At 46.5% G+C, this 23913-nt stretch overlaps 1 protein-coding gene across 1 annotated transcript in view; it reads left to right on the top strand.

The window, feature by feature from the left end:
* The window catches only part of PIGN (phosphatidylinositol glycan anchor biosynthesis class N), a 121359-nt gene extending 111014 nt beyond the window's left edge, over positions 1-10345 (top strand). The window contains exon 30 of the mRNA XM_056106954.1: positions 9764-10345. Coding sequence (XP_055962929.1) covers positions 9764-9887 — 124 coding nt within the window. The 3' untranslated portion in view covers positions 9888-10345. The remainder of the gene's footprint in view (positions 1-9763) is intronic.
* The last annotated feature ends 13568 nt before the right edge of the window (positions 10346-23913 follow it).

The following is a 23913-nucleotide window of genomic DNA, read 5'->3' as shown; positions in this document are numbered from 1 at the left end:
GAATAACTCCAGCCATTCCCTGCCCACTATTCCTTGAAATGTGCTGTTGTCCTGAGGTCCACCCAGTGAGATTGCTTTATTAATGCAGAAATAGTGGACATCTGTCTCAGGATTTGAGAGGGGAGTGGGTGAGCAAGTGCATGTGTGCTGTCTGGCTTGGACCTTTACCTCGGTGTCAGCCTCTTGACTGTCTTGGGTTTTCAAAATAGGTTTGAGAAGGTCCTCAGTGGTTTCAGATTCAGATAAAGTCACATTTTCTTTAGAGATTGCATTGCAGGAGCAGGAGATAGTATACCTGTGTCTGGGTATTGGCCAAGGTAAATATCTATTAATGCATCCTCAGAACAGAGTGGAGACTTTTTATTTTTAATTTCACTTTTTTTAATTGAGTCACCATGTGCTACACAGTTACAAAACTGTTCATGATTGGATTTTAATCATACAATGATCCAGTGCCCATTCCCTCCACCAGTGTCCCATTTCCCACCACCAATGACCCAGTTTCCCTCCTGCCATTCCTTCTCCCCAACCTGCCTGTATGGCTCTATGGCAGGCGTTTTCTCTCTCTCTCTCTCTCTCTCTCTCTCTCTCTCTCTCTCTCTCTCTCTCTCTCCTCCCTCTCTTTCCTTTTGTGCATTATGGTTTCCAGTACAGACACTGAGAGATTCTCATGTTTGATGAGGTACAAACATGATAACCAAACGTGAGTTGAGACTTTTTTTTCTTTTGGCTTTTTGGGTCACATCTGGCAATGCACAGGGGTTACTCCTGGCTCTGCACTCAGGAGTTACTCCTGGCGGTGCTCAGGGAACCATAAGGGATGCTGGGACTCGAACCCGGGTGAGCCACGTGCAAGGCAAACGCCCTACCCGCTGTGCTATCTCTCCAGCCTGAGTTGAGACTTTTTAAAGGACTCCTGGATCATCAGCTGAGACTGGAGCGCTCAGTCTGTAGCATCTGTGTTCTTCCCCCAGAATGGGGACAGGACCCTGCTGAGCCCAGGAAAATGAGTGGGGTCAGCAGACTGGAATTTGGTGTTTTTTCTTCTTTTGATCTTTAATTTCTTCTTCTTCTTCTTCTTCTTCTTTTTTTTTTTTTTTGCATTTTTTATTTGCTTCCCACCTGCTGTTCTGAGCCAAGCAACTTGGCCAATGGTTCAGTGCCAGGGCCCGAGGATGCTGATTGTTCAGTGCCCAGGGCCACACTGGGTGGTTCACACTCTCACCGCTGCTCTGTGTCTGCCTCCCGGCCTCTTCCTCTCTTGATTGCTTAGCTCTTCCTTCATTTCTAGCAGGGCATATTCACAGCAGGGAACTTTACAGAGCATTGTCTTTTATATGGCCTACTAAAAGAAGTGCATATTTTAAATGGGAGGGGAAAAAATCCTCTGAGGTAACTTTACTAGCTCTAAAAACCTTTACAAATGGATGCTCTAACTATTTTTGGCAGGAGGTGAAGAAACTCAGCATCATTAGTTAGAGCCCTCGTTTGATTTCAGCCGGGTGTTCATTTGGACTTTGATCATTTCTGACGTGCACTATTGTTATACCTTATTAAAATACAGATCACAACTGAAATGATCTTTTCTGGTAGCTTCTATAAAAACGCATGAGCATTGTCAACACTACCCTAAATATAATAGCTATAAAAGATCCGTACCCTGACAATGAATACTAAGCCGGTGATTCTCACGCTTCCTCCTCCCCGTACTTCTGACAGGTACACGTTTCCGTTGCTCATTCCCACGAATGAAAAGTACCAGCAACCTTTTTTTGCCCATTGTACAGGGCTGCAGGGCCCTGTCCGATGATTCTCTATGTCCCTGCACACAGACCCTGGGCCATCACACACCTTTCCCATCGCACACCTTCGCGTACACTTGCAGAACGGCAGGTTGCAGTGATGTCCAGCACCGCTGAGGGGAAAAGGGGATTCGGGGCTCCTTTTCCATCTCCATCGCATCCCGGACTGAGATGACACCCAGGCGTGATGGATGGGTGTCTCCCAGGCTGAATGCCTCGTGGCCCCTTTTCATGAGAATGATGAGCTTTTTAACTGCTCCCTGCCAATAACGTTAGCGTCAATGAGCCAAGAGCCAGTAATTTCAGGCCACTGCAAGGAGATAAGCGATCTGTCTCTTTTACAAATAGACTCACTAAACCAGAGGCGGGGTTGCCTATTGGTTTTACAGAACTTACTTTGTAAAGCAATCAAGGCTTATTTTAATACTTTAAAATAACCTAAAATGCTAAAAGTGATTGACAAAAGGCATAAAAATGATCGCAAAATGTAGCAGAATAAAACTGTCCTAGAATGTGATCTTTTTTTCCTTTTCCTTTTACAGTGTTATTGAGGTATAATTTACATTTCACAGAGTTTTAAGGCTTCAAATGATATAAGTAATTTTAAACCACTTTCACTGAAGTTGTGAATCATTATCACACTTGAGTTTTTTAATATTTCTGTCACCCTGAAGATTCCTGGGCCTGATAATGAATAAATAACAGTCTGCTTTCTCCTACCCAGCCCCAGGCAGCTCCTGACCTGCTCCTTAGAAAATATTGCATAAACACTTGCAAATACTCTGCTGTCATTTGTTGGTTGAGTATATTATAATTGTTTGTCATGACCTGTAGGTTAGTGGATTATTAAGTTTATTGGTATCTTTGCTGATATTTAATCTAGTAACGCTAGCAATTGTTGAGAGAAAGATACTGAAGTCTCAGCTATAATTGTGCATTTATTTCTCTCTTCCTTCCTGTCAATTTGTGCTTTGCAAATTTTGTAGCTCTGTTAGTTGAGACAAACATTTACCATGGCTGTATCCTCTTGGTGAAGTGAACCTTTTTCTCTTTTTCTTTCTTTTTGGATTTTGGGTCCCAAAAATATACTGAAAATACTCAAGGCGTACTCCCAGCTTACTCTCTGTGCTTAGAGCTCACTCTTGGTTGTACTCTGGGTACCATAAATGGTGCCTGGGATTGAAGTGGGCTTGATCATTTGCAAGGCGATGCCTGAGCCCTTGTCCTGCCTCTCCAGTCCTTGGAATGAACCTTCTTAGCATTAGGTAATGTTCTGTCTCTAGAAATTATCTTTGCTCTAATGTTTAGCTTCTCTAATGTTAATATTATTTGCTGTCGCTAATTAATTGAATTTTAATTAACGTTTCCATGATATAGTGTCTTCATTGTTTCCTTTTCCACCTAATATGATATAGAAATATATCATTATATTAAAATGAGACAGCATGTTACTTGATCAGGCTTTTTTTATCCGAAGAGGAAGAAAAAGGGAGTTGACAGCCATATTTTATTTTTCTTTATTTTTTTAATGTAGGAATGCTGCTATTTATTTGGCCATTGATTAAACTGATTGAATTGGGCATGAATTCCACATTACTTTTAAAAAATTTTTTTAATTGGATATCTGTGAGATAGACCATTACAGAGCTGTTCATAATTGGGTTTCAGTCATACAATGGCCCAGAATCCCTCCCTCCACCAGTGTACATTTCCTACCACCAATGTCCCCCGTTTCCCCACCACCAGCCCCCCACCCCCCACCCACAGCCTCCCTCTATGGGAGGCACTTTCCTTCTTGCTCTGTCTTTTTCCTTTTGTGCATTATGGTTTGCAATACAGGTGCTAAGAGGTCATGGTGTTTGTTCAGGATATTCAGTATTTTTATCGGGACTGTGGGGCTGGAGTAGCTTTTCAGTTGGGTGGCAGCGTTAGGGTGTGGATGTGACTTTCGAGGCTTCTGGAAGTACAGGGAGGTGGGGGCAGGTGGCCCATCCCAACCCTGAGAAAGCCTGGAGATTTCAGTCACAGAACCCGCATACCAGAATTTTCAGCAGATTGTATCTTGGTGAGGTCCATCCTGAGATAGTGGAGTCAGGCCAGGGGTACGGCAGTGATTTTGAATTCTGGAAGCAAGCTGCTGCAGGGGGCTTTGCTTGGGTGGGCACAGGCCAACCTGCCCCCCTATGATTTACCCTGGTCTGTTCAGCCATGCGCGGGTCTGAGATTAACTGCAGCTTTTGATCTCTTTCGAGGTTTATCTATGGGTCTCTGAAATAAATGGGTTTGCATAGATGAACCAGAGGTGGTTTGTAGGCATGGCTCCCACGTACCTGACTTTTGGCCATTTAATTTCTTGGTAAACTGGCCCAAAGTTGTTGGGGCCCAGCCAAAGGCACAGCGGCAATTTTGGGGTATCAGGAAGCCTGAAGGCACCATCAGGCTGCTGATGCACTTGCCCCGCGGGTACAGGTTGACCTGCTGGTGACAGTATACCCCCTTTATCAGGTTTTTAATCCAGTCTCTGCTTTTAGTTGATACAATTCAACTATTTACATTCAATGTAATTAATGATATGTTCGGGTTTAAGTAATACCTGACATTTAAGATTTTTCTTTTTTTTTCTGTAGTATATTTCTAATCTGTCTATGAGATACTTGAATATTTTATACAATTCCATTTTATTTATTTATTTATTTATTTATTTTGCTTTTTGGGTCATACCTGGCAATGCACAGGGGTTACTCCTGGCTCTGCACTCAGGAATTACCCCTAGCAGTGCTCAGGGGACCATATGGAATGCTGGGAATCGAACCTGGGTTGGCCGTGTGCAAGGCAAATGCCCTACCCACTGAGCTATCGCTCCAGCTCCTAGAATTCCATTTTTACATAGTACAAGTATATATTAGAAGTATATTTTAAAGTATTTCTCCTTGTGGAGTTCATGCCCAGTTCAATCAATGTAATCAATGGCTGAATAAATAGCAGTACTCCTACATTAAAAAATAATAAATAAATAAATAAAGTATATCTCCTCTATGGCTTTTTAAATTGTTGCTCTAAGACATATATCCACATAGCTAGGTACCATCTGCTGGTTGGGTCATTTTACCAGTTAGTCTGATAAGTAGTAGCCTTAGGATTTTTGCTGTAGCTTTCAAACATAATTTAGAAAACTAAAGAAAAGTCTACTGTATTCATTATTTTTCTACCAATTTTCTTTACCTTCATTGATTCCTTTCCTCCTTTCTTTTCTGATTGGAGAACCTCTTCATTCTTTCAGGGTAGGTCTGAAGGCAATAAATCCTCTTAGTTTTTGTCCCTTGGAATATATCTTGATTTCTCGTTCATCTGAACCGACAGTTCCTTTTCGTTCAGCACTTAAAGGATGGTGTGCCATTTCCCTCTGGCTGCCATATTTTCTGCTGAAAAATTCACTGCCATTGTAATTGTATGTCCCTCCCCGCCCAGCAACAATGCTGTTTCCCTCTTGCTGCTTTCAGATTCTCTTCCTTGCCTTTATTTTTCTGCAGTTCTGTTTATGTGTGGATCGCTTTGTGCAATTAGCTCAGCTTTCCTGCAATCTCTTGACTTTCTCCCTCTTTTCCCTGAAACTCTGATAACACAATACACAGTCTTTTGTTACAGTCCATAGCTCACAGTTCTGCTCAATTCTGTTCTTCTTTAAGTCACTGTACTCTTGCAGTACAAGGCTGGATGATTCCTATTGTCTTTTCTTAGCCATTGTGTTCCCTTTGTTCTGTGTTTGATCTCATCTATAGAGTGATTTATTTCAGTTGTATTAAGTCTAACTTTTCCATTTGACTCTTCTTCCCATTTCTTTGTATAAGCTTTATTTTCCCTTTTCCCCATCAGGTGTGTTTATATCTGAGCACTGAAGTGTTTCTATCATGACCACTTAAAATGTTCTGCGTGCTGATTCTAACAGATCTGTCTTGGGTGCTCACATCACTGTCTTTTTTGTTTGTTTCATCCAATTTGAGATCTTCCTGCTTCTGATACCAAATGGTTTTCAATTAAAACCTGGTCTGGCTAACAAGAACAACAAAATAATACATAAAAAAATCATAGGGCTTATAAGAGTACAGCAGGGAAGGTGCTTCTCTTGCCCACAATCAGCTGGGTTTGGTCCCCGGCACCACATATAGTCACACCAGCAGAGGTGATTCCTGAGCACAGCCAGGGATGCCCCAAAACAAAGCCTGAGCAAACCAAGAACACCTGGTTTGGGGTCTGACCTTGAAAGATCATCGCAGGCTTCCCATGCTAGTGCTTCGGAGAGCCGGAGGGGATGGGCATTGTCTCCCCTCTAGAATTCAGCAGCCCTGGTGTGTGGGGGTGAGGAGCAGCTCCCCTTTAATAACAGGCTCTCTTATCCCTCCTCTGACCCTCCCCCGCTAGGAAGGGCAGGAGGAGGCTCCTCTGGGACCCCCACGAATCCTAGAGTAGGACGTGGACAGCGAGTGGGTATATACGGTAACTATGACCCCATTACCCTCCTCTGCCACTCAGCCTCACTTCTGCCGGGTGGGGTGGATGTTCGTCTCTGCCGACGTCTGGGTTTGGAGGAAAGTACCTCTGCCCGCCAGCTCCGACCCCACCCCGGGCCTCCCCTTCTGGCCTTTGCTGGAGCAGTTAATGTCCAAAAGTTTTCTTCATTTGGAGGCTGCTGCTTTCCTGGTCTGTCGTTTGCCTGGTTGGAGAGAGAGTATGCTTTTTTGTTTGTGTGTCTTGCGTTACATTCACTTGATCACTTGACATCCCGTTACTTATAGATTTGCTCGAGCAGGCACCAGTAACGTCTCCATTCGTCCCTGACGCGTGCTAGTGTAGCCCAATGGTGTCTGCTCATTTTAGGAACACGAAGAGCCTCAAACTGATCATTCAGGATCTTGACAAAGAAGTCTGACCATCTCGTAGGTGGGCGGCCACGCAGTCTTTTGACATCCCGTGGAATCCAGTTGGTAACAGCTCTAGTCCAGCGATCGTCTTTAAATCTCATTACGTGACCAGCCCATCTGATTTTTGACACCTTGGCAAATGAGACAGCGTCCCTGATTCTTGATCGTCGACGGATGTCGGAACTCCAGATTCTTTCTCTCATTTGAGTGAAACGTGATATTCCAAGCATAGCTCTTTCTATTCTTCTTTGGGAGACCTGAATAGCGTTCTCATCCTGCTTGCGTAGGGCCCAGGTCTCTGAGGCATATGTTAATGCAGGAAGAACAGTGGAATCAGATGTGCCCAGAGCTGGAGGTTCTTTGTCCTCTTAGCTATTTCTTCGAGGCTCTTGAAGGCATTGCTTTACATTATTTTTTCCTTTTTAAATTCTTATTTTTGGTTTATAGTACCATTGATAATGGTTTATCATGGACACAGTTCCAACGCCACACCCCTCACCAGGGTACCCGTCTCCAGAGTGGCTTTTGTCATTTGGGTTTTTGTTTTGATTAGTTTTGTTTGGCATTGCCAGGTCACTGCCTCCTCCTTTCTAGGTTTCTAGTTTTCTAACAGCTTGTTTTACCGCCATTTCCGTGCTGTGATTAATTTGCTGTCCCACTTTGAAAGGCATTTCGAGTAGGATTCTTCACCCATTTACCAGTGTCCGTGTGAGAAAATATCAGCATAACTCACAATTTAAGTATCATAATCTCATAGCACAGCGGTAGGGCGTTTGCCTTACAAGCGGCCAACATGGCCGCCCCGAGTTCGATTCCTCCGCCCCTCTCGGAGAGCCCTGCAAGCTACCGAGAGTATTCGATATGCCAGACACAGTAACAACAAAGTCTCCAATGGAGACGTTACTGGGCCCGCTCGAGCAAATCGACGATCAACGGGAGGGCCTTTACCTTTACCTTTTAATCTCATCAGCTATGGCATGTGTTTTTCAGAAGAATCTGGTTAAAAATTAGTTGAGGTCATTTATTACCAGCAAGGATTGGTAAACAAATCTAATCTTACAGTTAATTTTATTCAAAAATAAATTAATTATTAGTACTTTATTTCTTCCCTGGATACATAATTAAATGGTGGTAAGATCTATATCATACTCACTTGGGGTTAAAATATATATAAACATAAATTAAGTAGATTTAAATTCCAGGCCCATTCTCCTATTTTTAAAAATTTACAGTGAAAACAAATAACATTTTTTTTTCCTTTTTGGGTCATACCCAGCGATGCTTAGGGGTTACTCCTATCTCTGCACTCAGAAATTACTCCTGGTGGTGCTGGCGGACCATATGGGATGCCGGGGATCAAACCCGGCTCGGCAGTGTGCAAGGCAAACGCCCTACCCGCTATACTATTGCACTGGCCCCAACAAATAACAATTAAAAAAAAAACTTACATTACTGATAATATTTGTTTAGCAATTTAAGGATGTAGCACTGCACTGCACTGTCCTCCCGTTGTTCATCGATTTGCTCGAGTGGGCCCAGTAACGTCTCCATTATGAGACTTGTTGTTACTATGTTTGGCATATTAAATATATCACAGGGAGCTTGCCAGGCTCTGCCGTGCGGGCGAGATACTCTCGGTAGCTTGCCAGTCTCTCCGGGGGGGGGGGGGGGATGCAGGGGGGCCGGAGGAATCGAACTTGGGTCGGCCAGGTCGGCCTCGTGCAAGGCAAACACCCTACGCGCTGTGCTACCGCTCTACCCTCTGTGTGACCCGAAGGGGAAAAAATATCTCAGTCAGTGCCGATCCATAGAAAATCTTACCGAGTTATAAAGCTTTCCAGTTGAGGTGCTTCCCAAATAGCTGTAGCATGACCCTAATTCAAATAGACAGAAACACTGACTCGGGGCCTCACCCCTTCCTTCTTGGCCGGTGCTGAAGACCCCACCCAGGCACGGTGACGCTCGGCTTGGCTGGGACATGGAATTGATGAGAATGGGGGAGAACTGTGTTCCCCACCTTTCCCCACACCCCGGGCCCTCTGGGCGACAGGCCGGGCTGCCCTGCGCCCAGCAGTCACCCTCCCAGATGTCCCATGAGTGTCTTCGGGCCAGTCCAGGCTGGGAACTCCTTTCACCAGCCCCTGGAGGAGGGAAGGGAGGCGGTGGGGGGGGGGGGGGGTGTTGATGTCCCCTCCCACTGGCTGGCCGGTGAATCTGCTGGAGTCTGAGACCCAGGTGGGACTCTGCCGGGCACAGGACACAGCTGATGTGCCCGCCTGTGCCCTAGGGCAGCTGCGCAGTGCTGCCCAAGTCACTGGAGGTGTCATGTCCCCAAACTCTGAATTTGATCTCGAGCCACGTTCTGTGTAGACAGTACAATGATGGAGTTTAAAGAGAGAAACTGAGCATTTAGGGCTGCTGAGAGATGAGTGTTAGAGGCATCCTAATGGCACCTACTATTCTCTTTCTCAAAAAGTCTTTGAGGCTGTAGCTGTGTGTCCGAAAGACACATCCTTGCTTTCTTGTTTAGATTCCTTAACTAAAACTTTCACTTCACCGGATTTGAGTTTAGATGACATTTTTCTTTCTCTGTGACTGGTAGTCTGTTAGAGTATTTTTTAACTTATAGCAAAATATAGGATAGTAGTGTCCACTGAATGAGCGGAATATTTAAGCTGTGCACATCTGGGAGGTCCTGTGAGTATTATTCAGAAAGTCCACAGATTAGAGCAGGGGATGGATCTTTATTTTTCTAGAGCTAAGATTTTGGAGTTCAGTTTCCACTGGTAACAAAGACACAGACCATGCTGATACTAATCAGACATTTTTGTGGCGTGTGACAATTGTCGGAGCTATTTCAAAGTATTTATACTCATCACTACTTCTCTAACCATTTCATTTTAATATTTTTCTCTCTCTTTTGAACTTGTCAGCTTCCCTTGTCATTGAGTAGCTTTTGTAGAAACAGGTAAAACGTTCAGGGAGTTTGCTGGGTTACCCCACCCATGTCCCCCGTCCATAACGCCTTTGTCTCTCCCCCAGCATCAGCAACTACGTGATCGTCATGTGCATGACCATCTTCCTGATGCTGCTCAGTGGCCTGGCACAGCTGCTCACCGCGAGGAGATTCAGACCCTGGGGCAAACCCAAAAGCCACTTCCGGTGATGCTCCCGGAGCCATCTCTCTGACCCTGGATCCCTTTTCTCATGCTTCTCTCTGGCCTGAGATCAAGCATTAAATAAGAAGAAGGAGGCTGGAACGATAGGGCATTTGCCTTGCATGAGGCCGACCCAGATTCTATCCCCAGCATCCCATATGGTCCCCAGCACCGTCAGGAGTAATTCCTGAGTGCAAAGCCAGGAGTAAGCCCTGAGCATCGCCAAAAAGGAAAAAAAAAAGAAGGGTCCAGATATAGAGCTTCTTCTGCTCTTCGAGAGGAAATCGGATATGGAAGTCTCCATGGACAGGCGATCCGGAATAAAGGCTCTTTCCTTCTCCCTGGACTTCCTCACACGTGAAATGGTGTTGTGGCCAGTGGCCAGGAGGAGCTGGTGAAGCACTCTCCACTCCCATCTTCCTCTTCAGCTGGATGCTCTTCTTGCTAGTACTTCTGAATGCCTGTTGCAACCTGTCCCCAACTGCACAGTCTGCTGTGCGTGCAAAGAAGGTGCTTCTGCAGGGCAGTTCTGCACCCTCCCCCTGCCCATCCCAGGCTCAGGGCTGGGACCAGGTGGGAAGGAGGTGGCCAGGCCGCATCGTTACTCACCCCCTCTCAGCAGCAGTCCTGACCGTTGAACAAGGACGCCGGGAGATGCATCAGAATGTCTTCCTTCAAGTTGTACTAAAGCCTCGGGAGAAAGACTTACCAGGAGAAAGATTTGTCCTTTTTTCACCAGAGGCAGTAATACTCTGTACTGTTTCGAAGGTTTTCTGGTTCAGGAGTTAGATGCAAGTTTGCTTTTTTTTTTCCCCCCATTTCAGGATTCCTAGGGAATTGTTGGAGATAGGAAATTAGAAAATGCTTGGTATCTTCCATTAGGAAAAAATTCACTATCTGTTACCCCATACTTACCCCATGTACATTGTTTCAGCAGAATTCTTCTTATCAAGAGTTAATGTTTGTGACAATCCAGGAATGATGCAGAGGTCAGGGAGATAGCCCAGTGGATTGGAGAGTATACTTCATGTGCAGGAACCTTGAGTCTGGCCCCTAGCGCCACAGATGGTCCTCTGAGCACTGAGCCAGGAGTAGCCCTTAGGCACTGCCAGGTGTGGCCCCAAAACAAACCAATAAAAACAGAGTTACTGCCAAAATTGTTCTTCCTGGATATGAAATTTTAGCCCAAAGCCCAAAAGTCCTCTCATTAAATTTAGATTTCCATTTGTAAACTCATTCTTAGTATATTGAGAGTGATTTTCATTTACATTTTTTTAGAAAGTAACCTTAACACACACACACACACACACACAAACACACACACACACACACACACACCACACCACCCCCAGACTTTAGCTCATTGTGAATCGCTCCATTGGGGCTAATGCTGAACTTTGCTGGCATGGGTCCAATTTTTAAAAAATATAATCATTTTTTAATTAAGTCACAGCACACCCACTTCACATCAACAACGAGGAAACCCTTATCTAGGTTTTCAGCAGGTTTTTCTAATTGACAGAGAATCCAGAAACTTGCATAGTGCCGGAAAGGGATTGAATCTCGTGCCTCACAAATCTGACTTCATAGTCGCCAATTATTTAACTCCTTTTATGTCTGGTTTTGCCTTCACCAAAGACTGAAGAGTATTTTCTCCTGACAATGTAAAAGGCGACCAGTGCTTCCCCGGTGTTTTGTTCTTTGAGGCATGTCTGTCTTGCTGCTGTCCGAGTTTCCAGAGAGGGTCGTGTACCTGCAGTATATCCTGTTGCAGTGACTTCCCGTACTCCCCCTACCCCACCCCTCCTCACCCCTGGCACCTCCAGCAGGGTTTCTTACATGGTCCTTTTCTATTGCACCTCTATCTGGTGTCTTAAAAGGTTTTGAACTGTCCTTTTAAAAAAAATTTTTTTTTTTAGGCCATCCTCAGTGATGCTCAGGGCATAGTCCTTGCTCAGTGCTCAGGGACTCACTCCTGGGTGGTACTTGAGGGACCAGTTGGGATGTTGAGGGTTGATCTGGGGCGACCTCTTGCAAGGCAAGTGCCCTCCCCGATGTATTGTCTTTCCAGCCGGAAATGCTCATGTTTATATTGGATAACAACAAGTACGTAAGATGGAAATGGAGTGCATTTCTGTTTGAGGCACGCCTTTTTCATTCTAACAGCAAATATCAGATTTACAATTCAAGACTCACGATGTTTATGGATTAACTTTTTTTAGAAGTTGCTATAAGATGTGGGCTTACCAAATTGAGAAAATGTGGCTCGAATACGTCACGGGGAGCTTGCCAGGCTCTGCCGTGCAGGCGAGATACTCTCGGTAGCTTGCCGGGCTCTCCGAGAGGGGCGGAGGAATCGAACTCGGGTCGGCCATGTTGGCTGCGTGCAAGGCAAACGCCCTACTGCTGTGCTATCGCTCCAGCCACTTTAAAATCACGCTCTATACCTGGCCCATGAGTCCTGAATTTAGGAAACTCCCCATCACTTGCCAATGGTTTCCCTCAATGTATTATATTCAGCATACAGTATTTAAACCATAAAATCCCCTCTATTGGAGTGGGGGAGGTAATTTTATAAATGGTAGTTTTTTAAAAAAAAATTCCTCAAAATGATTTAAGAAGGATAAAATTGAATTACAGAGCTAGAAAATTTAATTTCAAATTTTGGCCAACTCAGATGTTTGCAACGTATGTGTCCCCTATTTCCACTTCTACTTTACCATTTTTTTTTTCTAGAGTTTCCTTTGCTCCTCTACCTTGAGGCATAATTGTTCCATCAGAAATATTCCCTGGGTAGGGTGTTTGCCTTGCATGTGGCCGACCCACGTTCGATCCCCAGCATTCCATATGGTCCCCCGAGCACCGCCAGGAGTAATTCCTGAGTGCAGAGCCAGGAGTATCCCTGTGCATCACCGGGTATGACCCAAAAAGCAAAAAAAAAAAAAAAAAATACTCCCTTCAGCTGGAGCTAGCTCGAGGGAATTGAGGGTTGCACGGGTGTTTCTGCTAGCCCAAGGGAAATGGGGGTTGCACGGGTGTTTCTGAGAACGGGCAATAACTGCTGCAGGATGCCAGCTGTCCTGGGAGAAGCAGATAACATCACTCCTACACACCTGAGATCATCTAGTTAGGAGAATGAAAAGAACAGATTAAGTCAGTGCCGTCATTTGCAGAGAACCCCATTGGGCCACCTCTGGGGAATCCTTGAAAAGAACAGTAGTAACTGGTAATTTCTCATCTTTTCAGAGTTGTTCCTTTTGTATTGTCTGTCTTTTCAGTTCTCTTTTAAATACTTGCAGGTGGGCTTGTTAGGGTGTGTGCAGTCAGAACTATGGTGATGTGTGTCACGTGCCCTTTGGACCTTCGTATGATTTGTACAAAAGGTGGGTGGGACTTCAGCACTCCAAACTCTATCCAAAGAACAGCAAAAAATGGGATATGTCTCTTCTTTATTCCTCTCCTTGGAGACACTGAAACATGTCATTGTTGCCCAACTCAGCACCCTTGGAATCACAGTATTTCTCAAAGTATGGCCCTTTGAACATCAGGTATTCCTTAATATCTAAAGAGATGCTGGGCCGGAGTGATAGCAAGCGGGTAGGGCATTTGCCTTGCATGTGAACCACCTGGGTTCAATTCCCAGCGTCCCATACGGTCCCCTGAGCACCACCAGGAGTAATTCCTGAGTGCAGAGCCAGGAGGATCTCTGAGCATCGCTGGGTGTGACCCCAAAAAAGCAAATAAATAAATAAAATTAAAAAAATTTTAAAGGGGGGTTGCTGGAACGGTAGTACAGCGGGTAGGGCATTTGCCTTGCTCGAGGCTGACCTGAGTTTCATTCCCAGCATCCCGTATGGTCCCTCGAGCACCACCATGAGTAACCCCTGTGCATCCCTGGGTGTGACCCAAAAAGAAAAAAAAATAAAGAGATGCCATAATACAAAACGAAAAACACCTAGTCAGAATTAAATAGGTTATCTTAAAGTACTTCTGTGGCACTAAGGAACTCAGTCCGTGCATTGACTAAGAAGGGGTCACACAGCTGTGTGCCAGAATTTCTCACTGGCTTGCTGGCAAGGCCTCTTTGAAGTTCCCCAATGGCTCAACATTGTTAGAAATGTTCCCTGTGGTTTTGCACTGAAAACCTGTTTGTCACACTTTTTTTCAAAAGGGTATTGTATGCTAATTGAATCTTTTTGTTCTGAGAATTAGTCAACAGTTTCCATCATCAATTTTACCTTTGTCTACAAATTTTGCCGGTGTGTGGGGGCGGGGAGCCAGCCCTATTCCAGATCAGTATCTGATTTACCCACAGTTGCTGGATAATGCAAGAACTCAGCTTGTCTTTATTTCTACTTATTTATTTATTGGCTTGGGAGCCACACCTAGTCGTGCTCAGGGCTTTCTCCTGGCTCTGTACTCAGGGATCACACCTAGCCAGACTCTGGGGACCATATAGGATGCCAGGGTCAGCTGTGTGCCAGGCAAGTGCCTTTCCCACTGTACTTTCTCTCTGCCCCTGTCTTTTATCTTTTAGACAGTACATTCTTTACTTGGAAAATAAATTCAAAGTAAATATAGACTTGCTTTTTGTTTGAGTGATTTGCCATAATAGAAGGTGATTAGTACTTAAATTTTTGTGATGCTGTATTATAAAAAATTAAGACTTGAAAATCATTCATGGTCAAGATTTTTTTAGTGGACTTCAAGGACTAAAATATAAAATTGCTGTTCTTGTGGTGGTGGAAAATGGGCACTGATGGAAGGATGGGTATTTGACCATTATATAATTGAAACCCAAGCACAAAAATTTGTAAGTCTACAACTGTACCTCATGGTGTTTCACTAATAAAATTTTTTTAATGGGGGTTGGAGCAATAGCACAGCGGGTAGGGCATTTGCCTTGCACGTGGCCAACCCGGGTTCGATTCCCAGCATCCCATATGGTCCCCTGAGCACCGCCAAGGGTAATTCCTGAGCACAGCACCAGGAATAACCCCCATGCATTGCCGGGTGTGACCCAAAAAGCAAAAAAAAAAAAATTAAATCTTTTAAAAAATGTTCGAGCGGGCCCAGTAACGTCTCCATTGGAGACTTTGTTGTTACTGTGTCTGGCATATCGAATACTCTCGGTAGCTTGCCGGGCTCTCCGAGAGGGGCGGAGGAATCGAACTCGGGTCGGCCATGTTGGCTGAGTGCAAGGCAGACGCCCTACCCGCTGTGCTATCGCTCCAGCCCTAAATAAAATATAAAGTTGCTATTCTTAAAATTGACTTATTAATTTAAATTAAAGGCCCTCCCATTGATCATCGATTTGCTCAAGCGGGCCCAGTAACATCTCCATTGGAGACTTTGTTGTTACTGTATGTGGCATATTGAATACATCACAGGGAGCTTGCCAGGCTCTGCCGTGCAGGCGAGACACTCTCGGTAGCTTGCCGGGCTCTCCGAGAGGGGCGGAGGAATCGAACTCGGGTCGGCCATGTTGGCTGCGTGCAAGGCAAAGGCCCTACTGCTGTGCTATCACTCCACTAATAAATATTAATAAATATACAATTTTGTACAATTAAATAATTACTGTTTAAAATTATAAGTGAAGTCATGAAACTTTTTTTCACACAACTCAAGTTTGATTTGGCTTGTGTTCAACAACACATGAAATATCAATGAAATATCAACAATTTCATAAACTTTGTGCCTCTGTCCACTACAGTCCTCTGCTCTACCAGCTGAGCTATTGAAGGTATTGAAGGGACGCAGCCAACATGGCCGACTGGAGTTTGATTCCTCTGCCCCTCTTGGAGAGCCCGGCAAGCTACCGAGAGTATCTCGCCCGCACGGCAGAGCCTGGCAAGCCACCCGTGACGTATTCGATATGCCAGACACAGTAACAACAAAGTCTCCAATGGAGACGTTACTGGGCCCGCTTGAGCAAATCGATGATCAATGGGAGGACCTTTACTTTACTTTACTTCATAAACTTTTACAAGTTGTTTGAACTATAAATAGGAAACAATGAACTTGCTAACATGATACTGCCCAGGAGCCCAGCGGAGATGACTGTCAGTCTTGAAGGCATTTACCTAGAATATCTCAGTCTTCGTAGACCTCCTAAGAGAAGAGCAGGTCGCTTGATTCCCTCCCTTTTAACTTACTGATAAGTAGCACTTTTAGGTTCCATAAAAATCAAATCCTAATTTACCTGGTGTGCGGTAGTAGCTATCCTCAATGGTGCCAGTTATTGTGATGGTTTTATGTTTAGGACGATCATTTACCCTACCTCAGCCAGGTGGTGAAGTTTAACCTCAGCAGACACTGTTAATGCCACTAGAGCATGCCCTTGAGGTGACGAGAACAGCACTTAGGATTCCCTCCCCGCGACCCATGACCCCATTCTCACCACGAAGGAGAGAAATGGACAGATTCCGATCAGGCAGGGACAGTCACCAGTCACATGACCAGTATCCTCCAAACCGCCGTGACTGTCCAAAGCAAGGAGAAACTCGCAGCTGAGAGTAGCTAAGGAGACAGGCAGCTCAGGGTATGGCTACCTCCTCAAATGGAAGGATCCTGGGGTAAAAACAAAGGAAATTCAAATGGCGGATGGGCTTCAGTACCAATATAGCAAATGTGTAAATAGTGACTCATGAATTGTGACAAGTCTACTTTGCTAGTGAAAGACACTAATAGGAACTTGGGGTGGGGGGGAGCAGGTCTGCAGGGAATCTACTCTTTTGACAATGTTGCTGTTCATTTATACATTTTCTAAAATAAAAATAAAAATATTTTGATTATAATTGTTTTGTTTTCTATAGGACCTATACCCAGCAATATGGGGCTCCTTGGCAATGCATAGCCTTGGCCATGCTGGGCAGATGCCTTATGTGAGCTTTCCCTGCTCCTGTCATTCACATTTTATGATTCTGTACATATAAGTGAATTTTCACAAGTGAGCCTGTAATGCAACAAATTAGCAGAGGGACAGAAGGGTAATTTGTGTATTCTTTTCTTTGTGCTTTTTGGGTCACACCCAATCAAGAGCAGGGGTTATTCCTGGCTCTGCACTCAGGAATTACTCCTGGTGGTGCTCGGGGGACCATATGGGATGCTGGGAATCGAACCTGGGTTGGCTACGTGCAAGGCAAATGCCTACCCGCTGGGCTATCACTCCAGCCCCAACTTGTGAGTGTCTTATTTGATTTCCTTTCTCCTTCATTGTCTCTCTGCTCAAATCACTCCCCTCCCACATATGTGTGACTGCACTTTTCTTCACTCATGTCCCTACTGGCTATATGTTCAGTGTAGAAACAGTCCGTGTGTCTTGCTCTGCTATACTGTTACCTGCCTGGCCTTCTCTTTCTCAAGTGACTGCCTGTCGCCGACTCCTTGTACTAGCAAGAGCCAACCTGTCTTCGACGATTCTTCCGTCAGCACAGTTGAGTAGGGTACACATCTGACCCAAGCTGGACCAATGGAAGATTTCTCTAGAGTAAGAGAAAAACTATTAAGACGCTAAGGATGACGAAGTTTAATTAAGTGAACAGCTATGGAACCTCTCCCTACATCCTTTCTCCCATAAAAATGAATTTAGGGACGCATATGCTGCCCGAACCCATGTGCTGCTTGCGCCCATGAGGTCAAGCACATGTGGTAGCTGAGCGCATGTATCGCCCGCATCTCCCCTCTTGAGATGTGGACTTTCATGCTTTTCTGTCTAATGCTGGCATGTGTGTAGAGGCTCTCTCCGCCCTTGGAGAAGCCCACATTCTCTCTTGAGTGTGTTACTCTCCACTCTCTCCCCCTCCACATTTTAAAAAACCCTCCAAATAAAACCTATTTATTTCACACACACACACACACACACATTGAATTGGGGGGCGGGGGGGCGGAGTGATAGTACAGCAGGTAGGACATTTGCCTTGCATGCAGCTGACCTGGTTCGATCCCCCGCACCTGATACGGTCCTCTGAACCCCACTGGGAGTGATCCCTGAACAGTCAGGTGTAGCCCCAAAACAAAGAAACAAAAGAGGGATTCATTTTACTGCTTTTTCTAAGAACTTAGTGGATGATGACAAGTCCAAACTTTCATGTTCTCCTTCTTGTTTTTAGCACACGCTTTCTAAGTTGTGATCAGTGGCCCTCCATGACGGCTTAGCTCAGACTTCATCACTCCGACCCCCGGAGCACAACTTTCATCCCTGAGGTTTCCGATGGTTAAGTGCCCAGTTCTGGTATTGATTGTAGAAACAGTAATTCAGGCTCTGCTTTACCTAGTCTCTATCTTCAGAAAGGCATGGAAGCTGTTACACAATCATTCCCCTAAACAGAGCAAAAATTCTCCCTAGATGCTCCTGAGAAATGGTGACATAATTGATCACTATTTCTGGAGCACCTGCCAGGTGCCAGCCCTGTGCCAGGTCTGTGCCCCCCCCTTTTACTGAAGTGTTAAAACCACTGGTGCCAGGTCAAACCCTCAGCAAGCCTGGCAAGGGCGCCAAGCTGGCAAAAGTGATATTTGAGACTTTGTTTCTTTTTATTTTTTTTTCCTTTTTTGGGTCAAACCCGGCGATGCTTAGGGTTTATTCCTGGCTTTGCACTCAGGACTTGCTCCTGGCAGTGCTCGGGGGACCATATGGGATGCTGGGAATTGAACCCGGGTCGGCCACATGCAAGGCAAACGCCCTACCCTCTGTGCTATCGCTCCAGCGCCCCCTTTGTTTCTTTTTAGTGAAAGCAACAAGCAGTGGAAAGATTATCACCAGGGGAAAAACGGGGGAATCTAGGGCGTCCCCAAAGGTGTGCCCCACTCATTTTGACTCCTGCAAATCTTGTTCTGTAAGAGAGAGCTTCTGTGGACAGCACTGGAGTCCAGGTAGGTTCTTTCCAATCTTCAACCCTCCCCGAGGTAGCTAAGGGTTAGATTAGGTACTAAAATCCAAGGCAAGTAGAACCATATACCATTTGTGATGGCTATTTTCTTTTTATTTAAAAATTTTATTTTGGGGCTGGAGCAGTGGCATAACCAATAGGGCATTTTTCGTGCACGTGGCTGACAAGGCCGACCCGAGTTCGATTCCTCCGACCCTGTCGGAGATCCCAGCAAGCTACCGAGAGTATCTCGCCTGCACAGCAAAGCCTGGCAAGCCCTCCGTGGCATATTCGATATGCCAAACACAGTAGCAACAAGTGTCACAATGGACACGTTACTGGGCCCACTTGAGCAAATTGATGAACAACAGGAGGACAGTGACAGTGACAAAAATTTTGTTGATAATTGTTTTTTATAGAATCTCTATGAATTAGAGAGTTATAAAGATTCATCATTAAGTTTCAGGCACACAGTGTTCCAGCACCAGTCCCTCCAATGTCCCCGGTTTCCCTCCCGCCCTCATCCTGCCCCTAGAGCAAGCCTTTCCCCCTCCCCAATGTCCTGGTGTCCCTTCCCTACCTTGTCCCTTCACCCCTATTCCAGTGGCAGGCTTCCTATCGAAGAACGCTTCTGCTCTTTGCTTCTACTGGCTTTGGGGCTCTGTTATTCCCTCACGACATTACTGTTTTTACATCCCACACGTAAGAGAGATCATTCTGTCTGTCCCTCTCCTCTGAGCAATCTCACTCAACAGGACACGCTCCAGACTGGGATGGCTACTTTTATCTGCCAATTTGGCTGGCCCCAATATTTCCTAAGCATTATTCTGGATTGTCCGGGAGTTGTGGGTCTAGCACTTGAATCAGTGCGTTGGATTTCCCCCCTCTGGGTGAGCATCACCCAGGAGGGCTTGGGGAGGACAAACGAAGGAGGAAGGGAGCTCTTTTCTCTCTCTGGCTACCGTGAAACCTGTTCTGAGGCAAACACCCTTGCTTGTCCCTAAGCTGCCACCCTTAGACAATGGGTGCAAAGTAATCGGTCAGCGGTGAAAAACACAAATCATCTACTGGCCGTGACAGCAGATCCCCAGCACCCCAGATTCTCCCCACCATGGGAACCAGCCACAAATAACCACTGCAGGCCATTTCCTTACATCTCTAGAAGCCCCTCCAATCTCTAGAAGCTCCTCTCTGATTTTTTTTTATAGAATCACTATGAATTACAGTGTTACAGAGATTCATCATTAAGTTTCAGGCACACAGTGTTCCAGCACCAGTCCCTCCGAAGTCCCCAGTTTCCCTCCCGCCCCCATCCTGCCCCTAGAGCAAGCCTTTCCCCCTCCCCATTGTCCTGGTGTTTCTTCCCTACCTTGTCCCTTCACCTCTATTCCAGTGGCAGGTTTCCTATCGAAGAACACTTGTGCTCTTTGTTTCTACTGCCTTTGGGGCTCTGTTATTCCCTCATGGTAATTAATAGAATCACTATGAATTACAGTGGGGCCACTCACATTGAGACATGCCCCCTGAACGAGGACCTCATCCAGCTTGATCGCCTTCTGACTATGCTACAACTGTGTCAGCTGGAACAGCTGTACTGGGATTGGACTGGGATTTGCCCTGGCATCTCACCTGTTTCCTGGGCTTGCAGAAGTGGACTGTTGGCTTTACTAAGCCATTGGCTTAACTGAGGTGGATAATTTGCTTAACTAAAGTGGACCACTGACATCACTGAGTCAACTCCTTATAATAAATCTCTCACTAGAAGTGCAGATGTATAGGAAGATAAAGGATAGATGGATAGACAGGTAAGGTACTTGGATGCATGGATAGGTGAAGTAGTTGGGTAGTAGGCAGGGTGCTTGCCTTGCACGTGGTGCAGAGCCAAGAGTAAGCCCTGAGTATGACCACGTGTGGCCCAACCCCCACCAAATAAAATGAAATAAGGCCTTTAACTAATAACTGGGTTGCCACATGAAAATGTATATGGAATTATTTTATTTCTTCAGAGAAATCTCTAGCTGCTGGAATTTAAGCATTATGATATTGAAACACAGTAATGTGTTTAAAATTTGGTTCAAGTTCCAGTTGAACTTTACAGACTGATCAAATAAATCGATTCACTTGCTAATGGTTCACCTTAGGGTTGGATTTTATTTGCATAACAAAATATGTGCATAACAACAAAATATAAAATGTTGCTAGTTACATTGCCTGACTTCAATGGAAACTTAAATAATTCAGTACTGATTGCTTTGCCAGGTATTGAATATTTTTATTGAACTGACCAGTTAGTTAATAGAAAGCATTGAACAGGCTTTGAGTATATTTAAACTTCCAAAGAGGTATTTATGGTCATGTGGGCGAAATATCAGATTCACAGGGAAAGAAAAGTCAATTTTGTATTTCCATAGCTTTAGCGCCATTTACGAAGTGGCTTGTCATTTGTCACATTGTTTGTCATTTATTCATTGGTCCGCAGTCCCAGACCCCTGCATCTTCTGGTCAGGACCAGAAGGTAAGAAGCAGTGGCAGGACACGGTGGCCTGAGCTCCGTTTTAGTAACTCTCCATCTGCCTGGGGGTGGCGAGTGGGGGGGACAGAGGGAGGGAACTGGCCCTTGCCCAGGTCAGGGAAGCACAGGAGATGAATGTACTGGGAGTGGCCCGTAGGCCCCCTGTCACTTCTCCTGCTCCTGCCCAGGAACCGACCTTGGTCATCCTGTCAGCCCCCTCAGTTCTGGGGCTTCGGTGCACCCAGGTCTGTTCTGTGGATCCTTATCAGCTGCGCCTGGTGGGCAAGTGGGCGAGTCAGCTCCCCAGAGGCCAGTTGGAAGGGCCGCTGTGCTCAGGCTGTGTCCTTCATCCGCCTCCTCTTCACAGCCCTAGACCTCTTGGGACTGGTCCTTTTTAGTTGTTGCAAGGGCGCCTGTGGACACATAGTAGTCGGGCTTTTTCTTTTCTTTTGGGTCACACCCGGAGATGCACAGGGGTTACTCCTGGCTCTGCACTCAGAAATTACTCTTGGTGGTGCTCGGGGGACCATAGGGGAGGCTGGGAATCAAACCCAGGTGAGCCATGTGCAAGGCAAACACCCTACCTGCTGTGCTATCGCTCAGCTTTTTTTTTTTTATGACAGGGTGATTACTTGTTCATTTTGAGGCCACACCCAGCAGATTCCTGGCGGCTGCTCCTAGCTTGGTACTTAGTATTGGTACTTAGTACTCCAGGTTCTTCCCTAGGGGCTCAGGCCATGCTGGGGGTGGAGGCCAGCCTTGGCTCCCTAAGCTTATCCTCCCACCCATTGAGCTCACACCCCACCTCTGCCCTATTTTTGCAAAAGCAAAAATGTCAACCCCCCACCTGCCCGTAAGCCCCTGTGGGAGGGTCTGGGTGGGGCCCTGTGGGCCTGTCCCTGGTGCTGAAATGTAACTCAGGGCCAAGCACTGGGTGACCCCTGGGAATCCTGACCCGCAGGGCAGTACCAGAGGCGCTTCACTAAATCCCCCTGCGCCCATCTTCCTGCCCCTCCCTCCCCAACAGGCAGGTGCACTGCCCGGGCTTGAGCACTAGACGGCTCTTTCCAAGGGGTCCTCCTGAGTGTCCTCAGGGCTGTTCAGGCCTGAGACCACCCGACCCCCATGTTCCAGATCACGGGGGCTGAAAGCCCAGAGCTAGGGTCCCAGGAGGTGCTAGTGAGAGACCACAACCCAAATTGTGCAGCACGGGCCCAGAGCTTGCTGACCTTGCTGTCTGAGAAGGCAGCGCTGAGTGCGAATTCCACACCTCAGACCTGTGAATAAACCGGTGAGCTCCAGTTCTCAGCACCAGGAGGTTATGTCCAAGATGGGGTACATTCTGCTTGCGCCCCCAGCCAATGGCTTCTCTCCTCACCTGACTCCTGTCCCTGACGTCCCCTAGCCACCCACTGTCCACAAACCAGCCCCTGGAGTGTGTCTCATGCAGAAAGAGGCCGTGTGCCTCTGCCCAGGGTCACAAGGGACCCTCCTGCACACACTGGTGGAGTCGGGTGGGCACATTGCGGCCCTAAAGCTTCTGATCATTGATGCTCTGGTAAACCAATGTCAGCTCAGTCCAAAAAGATGAAGACAATAATCCGGGGCTGGGAGCCGGGTCAGCCGTCAGGGTTCACAAGAGGCAGGTTCAGTTCCTGGCCTTGCATGGTCTCCTCTCTCCCAACTGCTGGAAGCAGCCCAGGGGGCCCTCACTGCAGGGTGGCCCCAGGCACCCCCCTCCCAGTCCTTCAGCAGGGCCAGGGCAGCTTCACATCCTCAGCTGCTTGCTTTGAACCTCTGACTGAAAATTGCCAGGGGGTCCCGAGCACTGCTTGGGAGGCCCCCAGATAAATAAGTCAACCCCAGGGGGATGTGCCTTCCCCAGTAACCGGCTGCGTGACCTGGGCTGGAGAGCGCTGGTGCGTTTCCCCAAGGCTGCCCTCACTCATGTCCTCTCAGTCTTGAGGTTCGGTGTAAATGAGACATGTCGCCAAGGGCCCAGGACAGGGCCAGGCCCCGTCCCGAGGGCATTGCCTGAACCTGAGAAGCCTGCGAGTGGCACTTCTGTGGGCCAGCCCTGAGGAGTGTGTAATGTTAACTGACAGTCTGGTTCAGGAGATCTTGTTTCCTGTCAGTCTGAGGGAGGGCTGCAGCCGCCTCAGGCCCCAAGTGACTGCCGGGGCTCTCTGGGGCTCTGAGGGCCGGTGATGAGCTGGGTATGGAAGGCCTTGCCTGGGGTGTGTGTGTGTGTGTGTGTGTGTGTGTGTGTGTGTGTGTGTGTGTGTGTGTGTATCTAAGCTCCTGTGACCAAAAGTCCTTGCCTGGTGTGTATGTGTGTGTGTGTCTAAGCTCCTGTGACCAAAAGGCCTTGCCGCGTGTGTGTGTGTGTGTGTGTGTAAGCTCCTGTGACCAAAAGGCCTTGTCTGAGGTGTGTGTGTGTGTGTGTGTGTGTGTGTGTGTGTGTGTGTAAGCTCCTGTGACCAGAGGCTCCCTGGGTCCCATTGATGGGTAGACCAGCTCCCCAAGGTTGACCTCCATCAGGAACAAGCTGGTAAGGCCCAAGGCCCACTTAGGAGTGTAGTCCCATTATAGAATGCTTTGTTTTGTTTTCATGACTGAGTTTCAGGCGTATATTGTTCCAACACCAAACCC

This window comes from Sorex fumeus, unplaced genomic scaffold (assembly GCF_029834395.1).
Source record: "Sorex fumeus unplaced genomic scaffold, SorFum_2.1 ptg000151l, whole genome shotgun sequence".
NCBI lineage: Eukaryota > Metazoa > Chordata > Mammalia > Eulipotyphla > Soricidae > Sorex > Sorex fumeus.
This window is presented reverse-complemented; position numbering and strand designations above follow the sequence as displayed.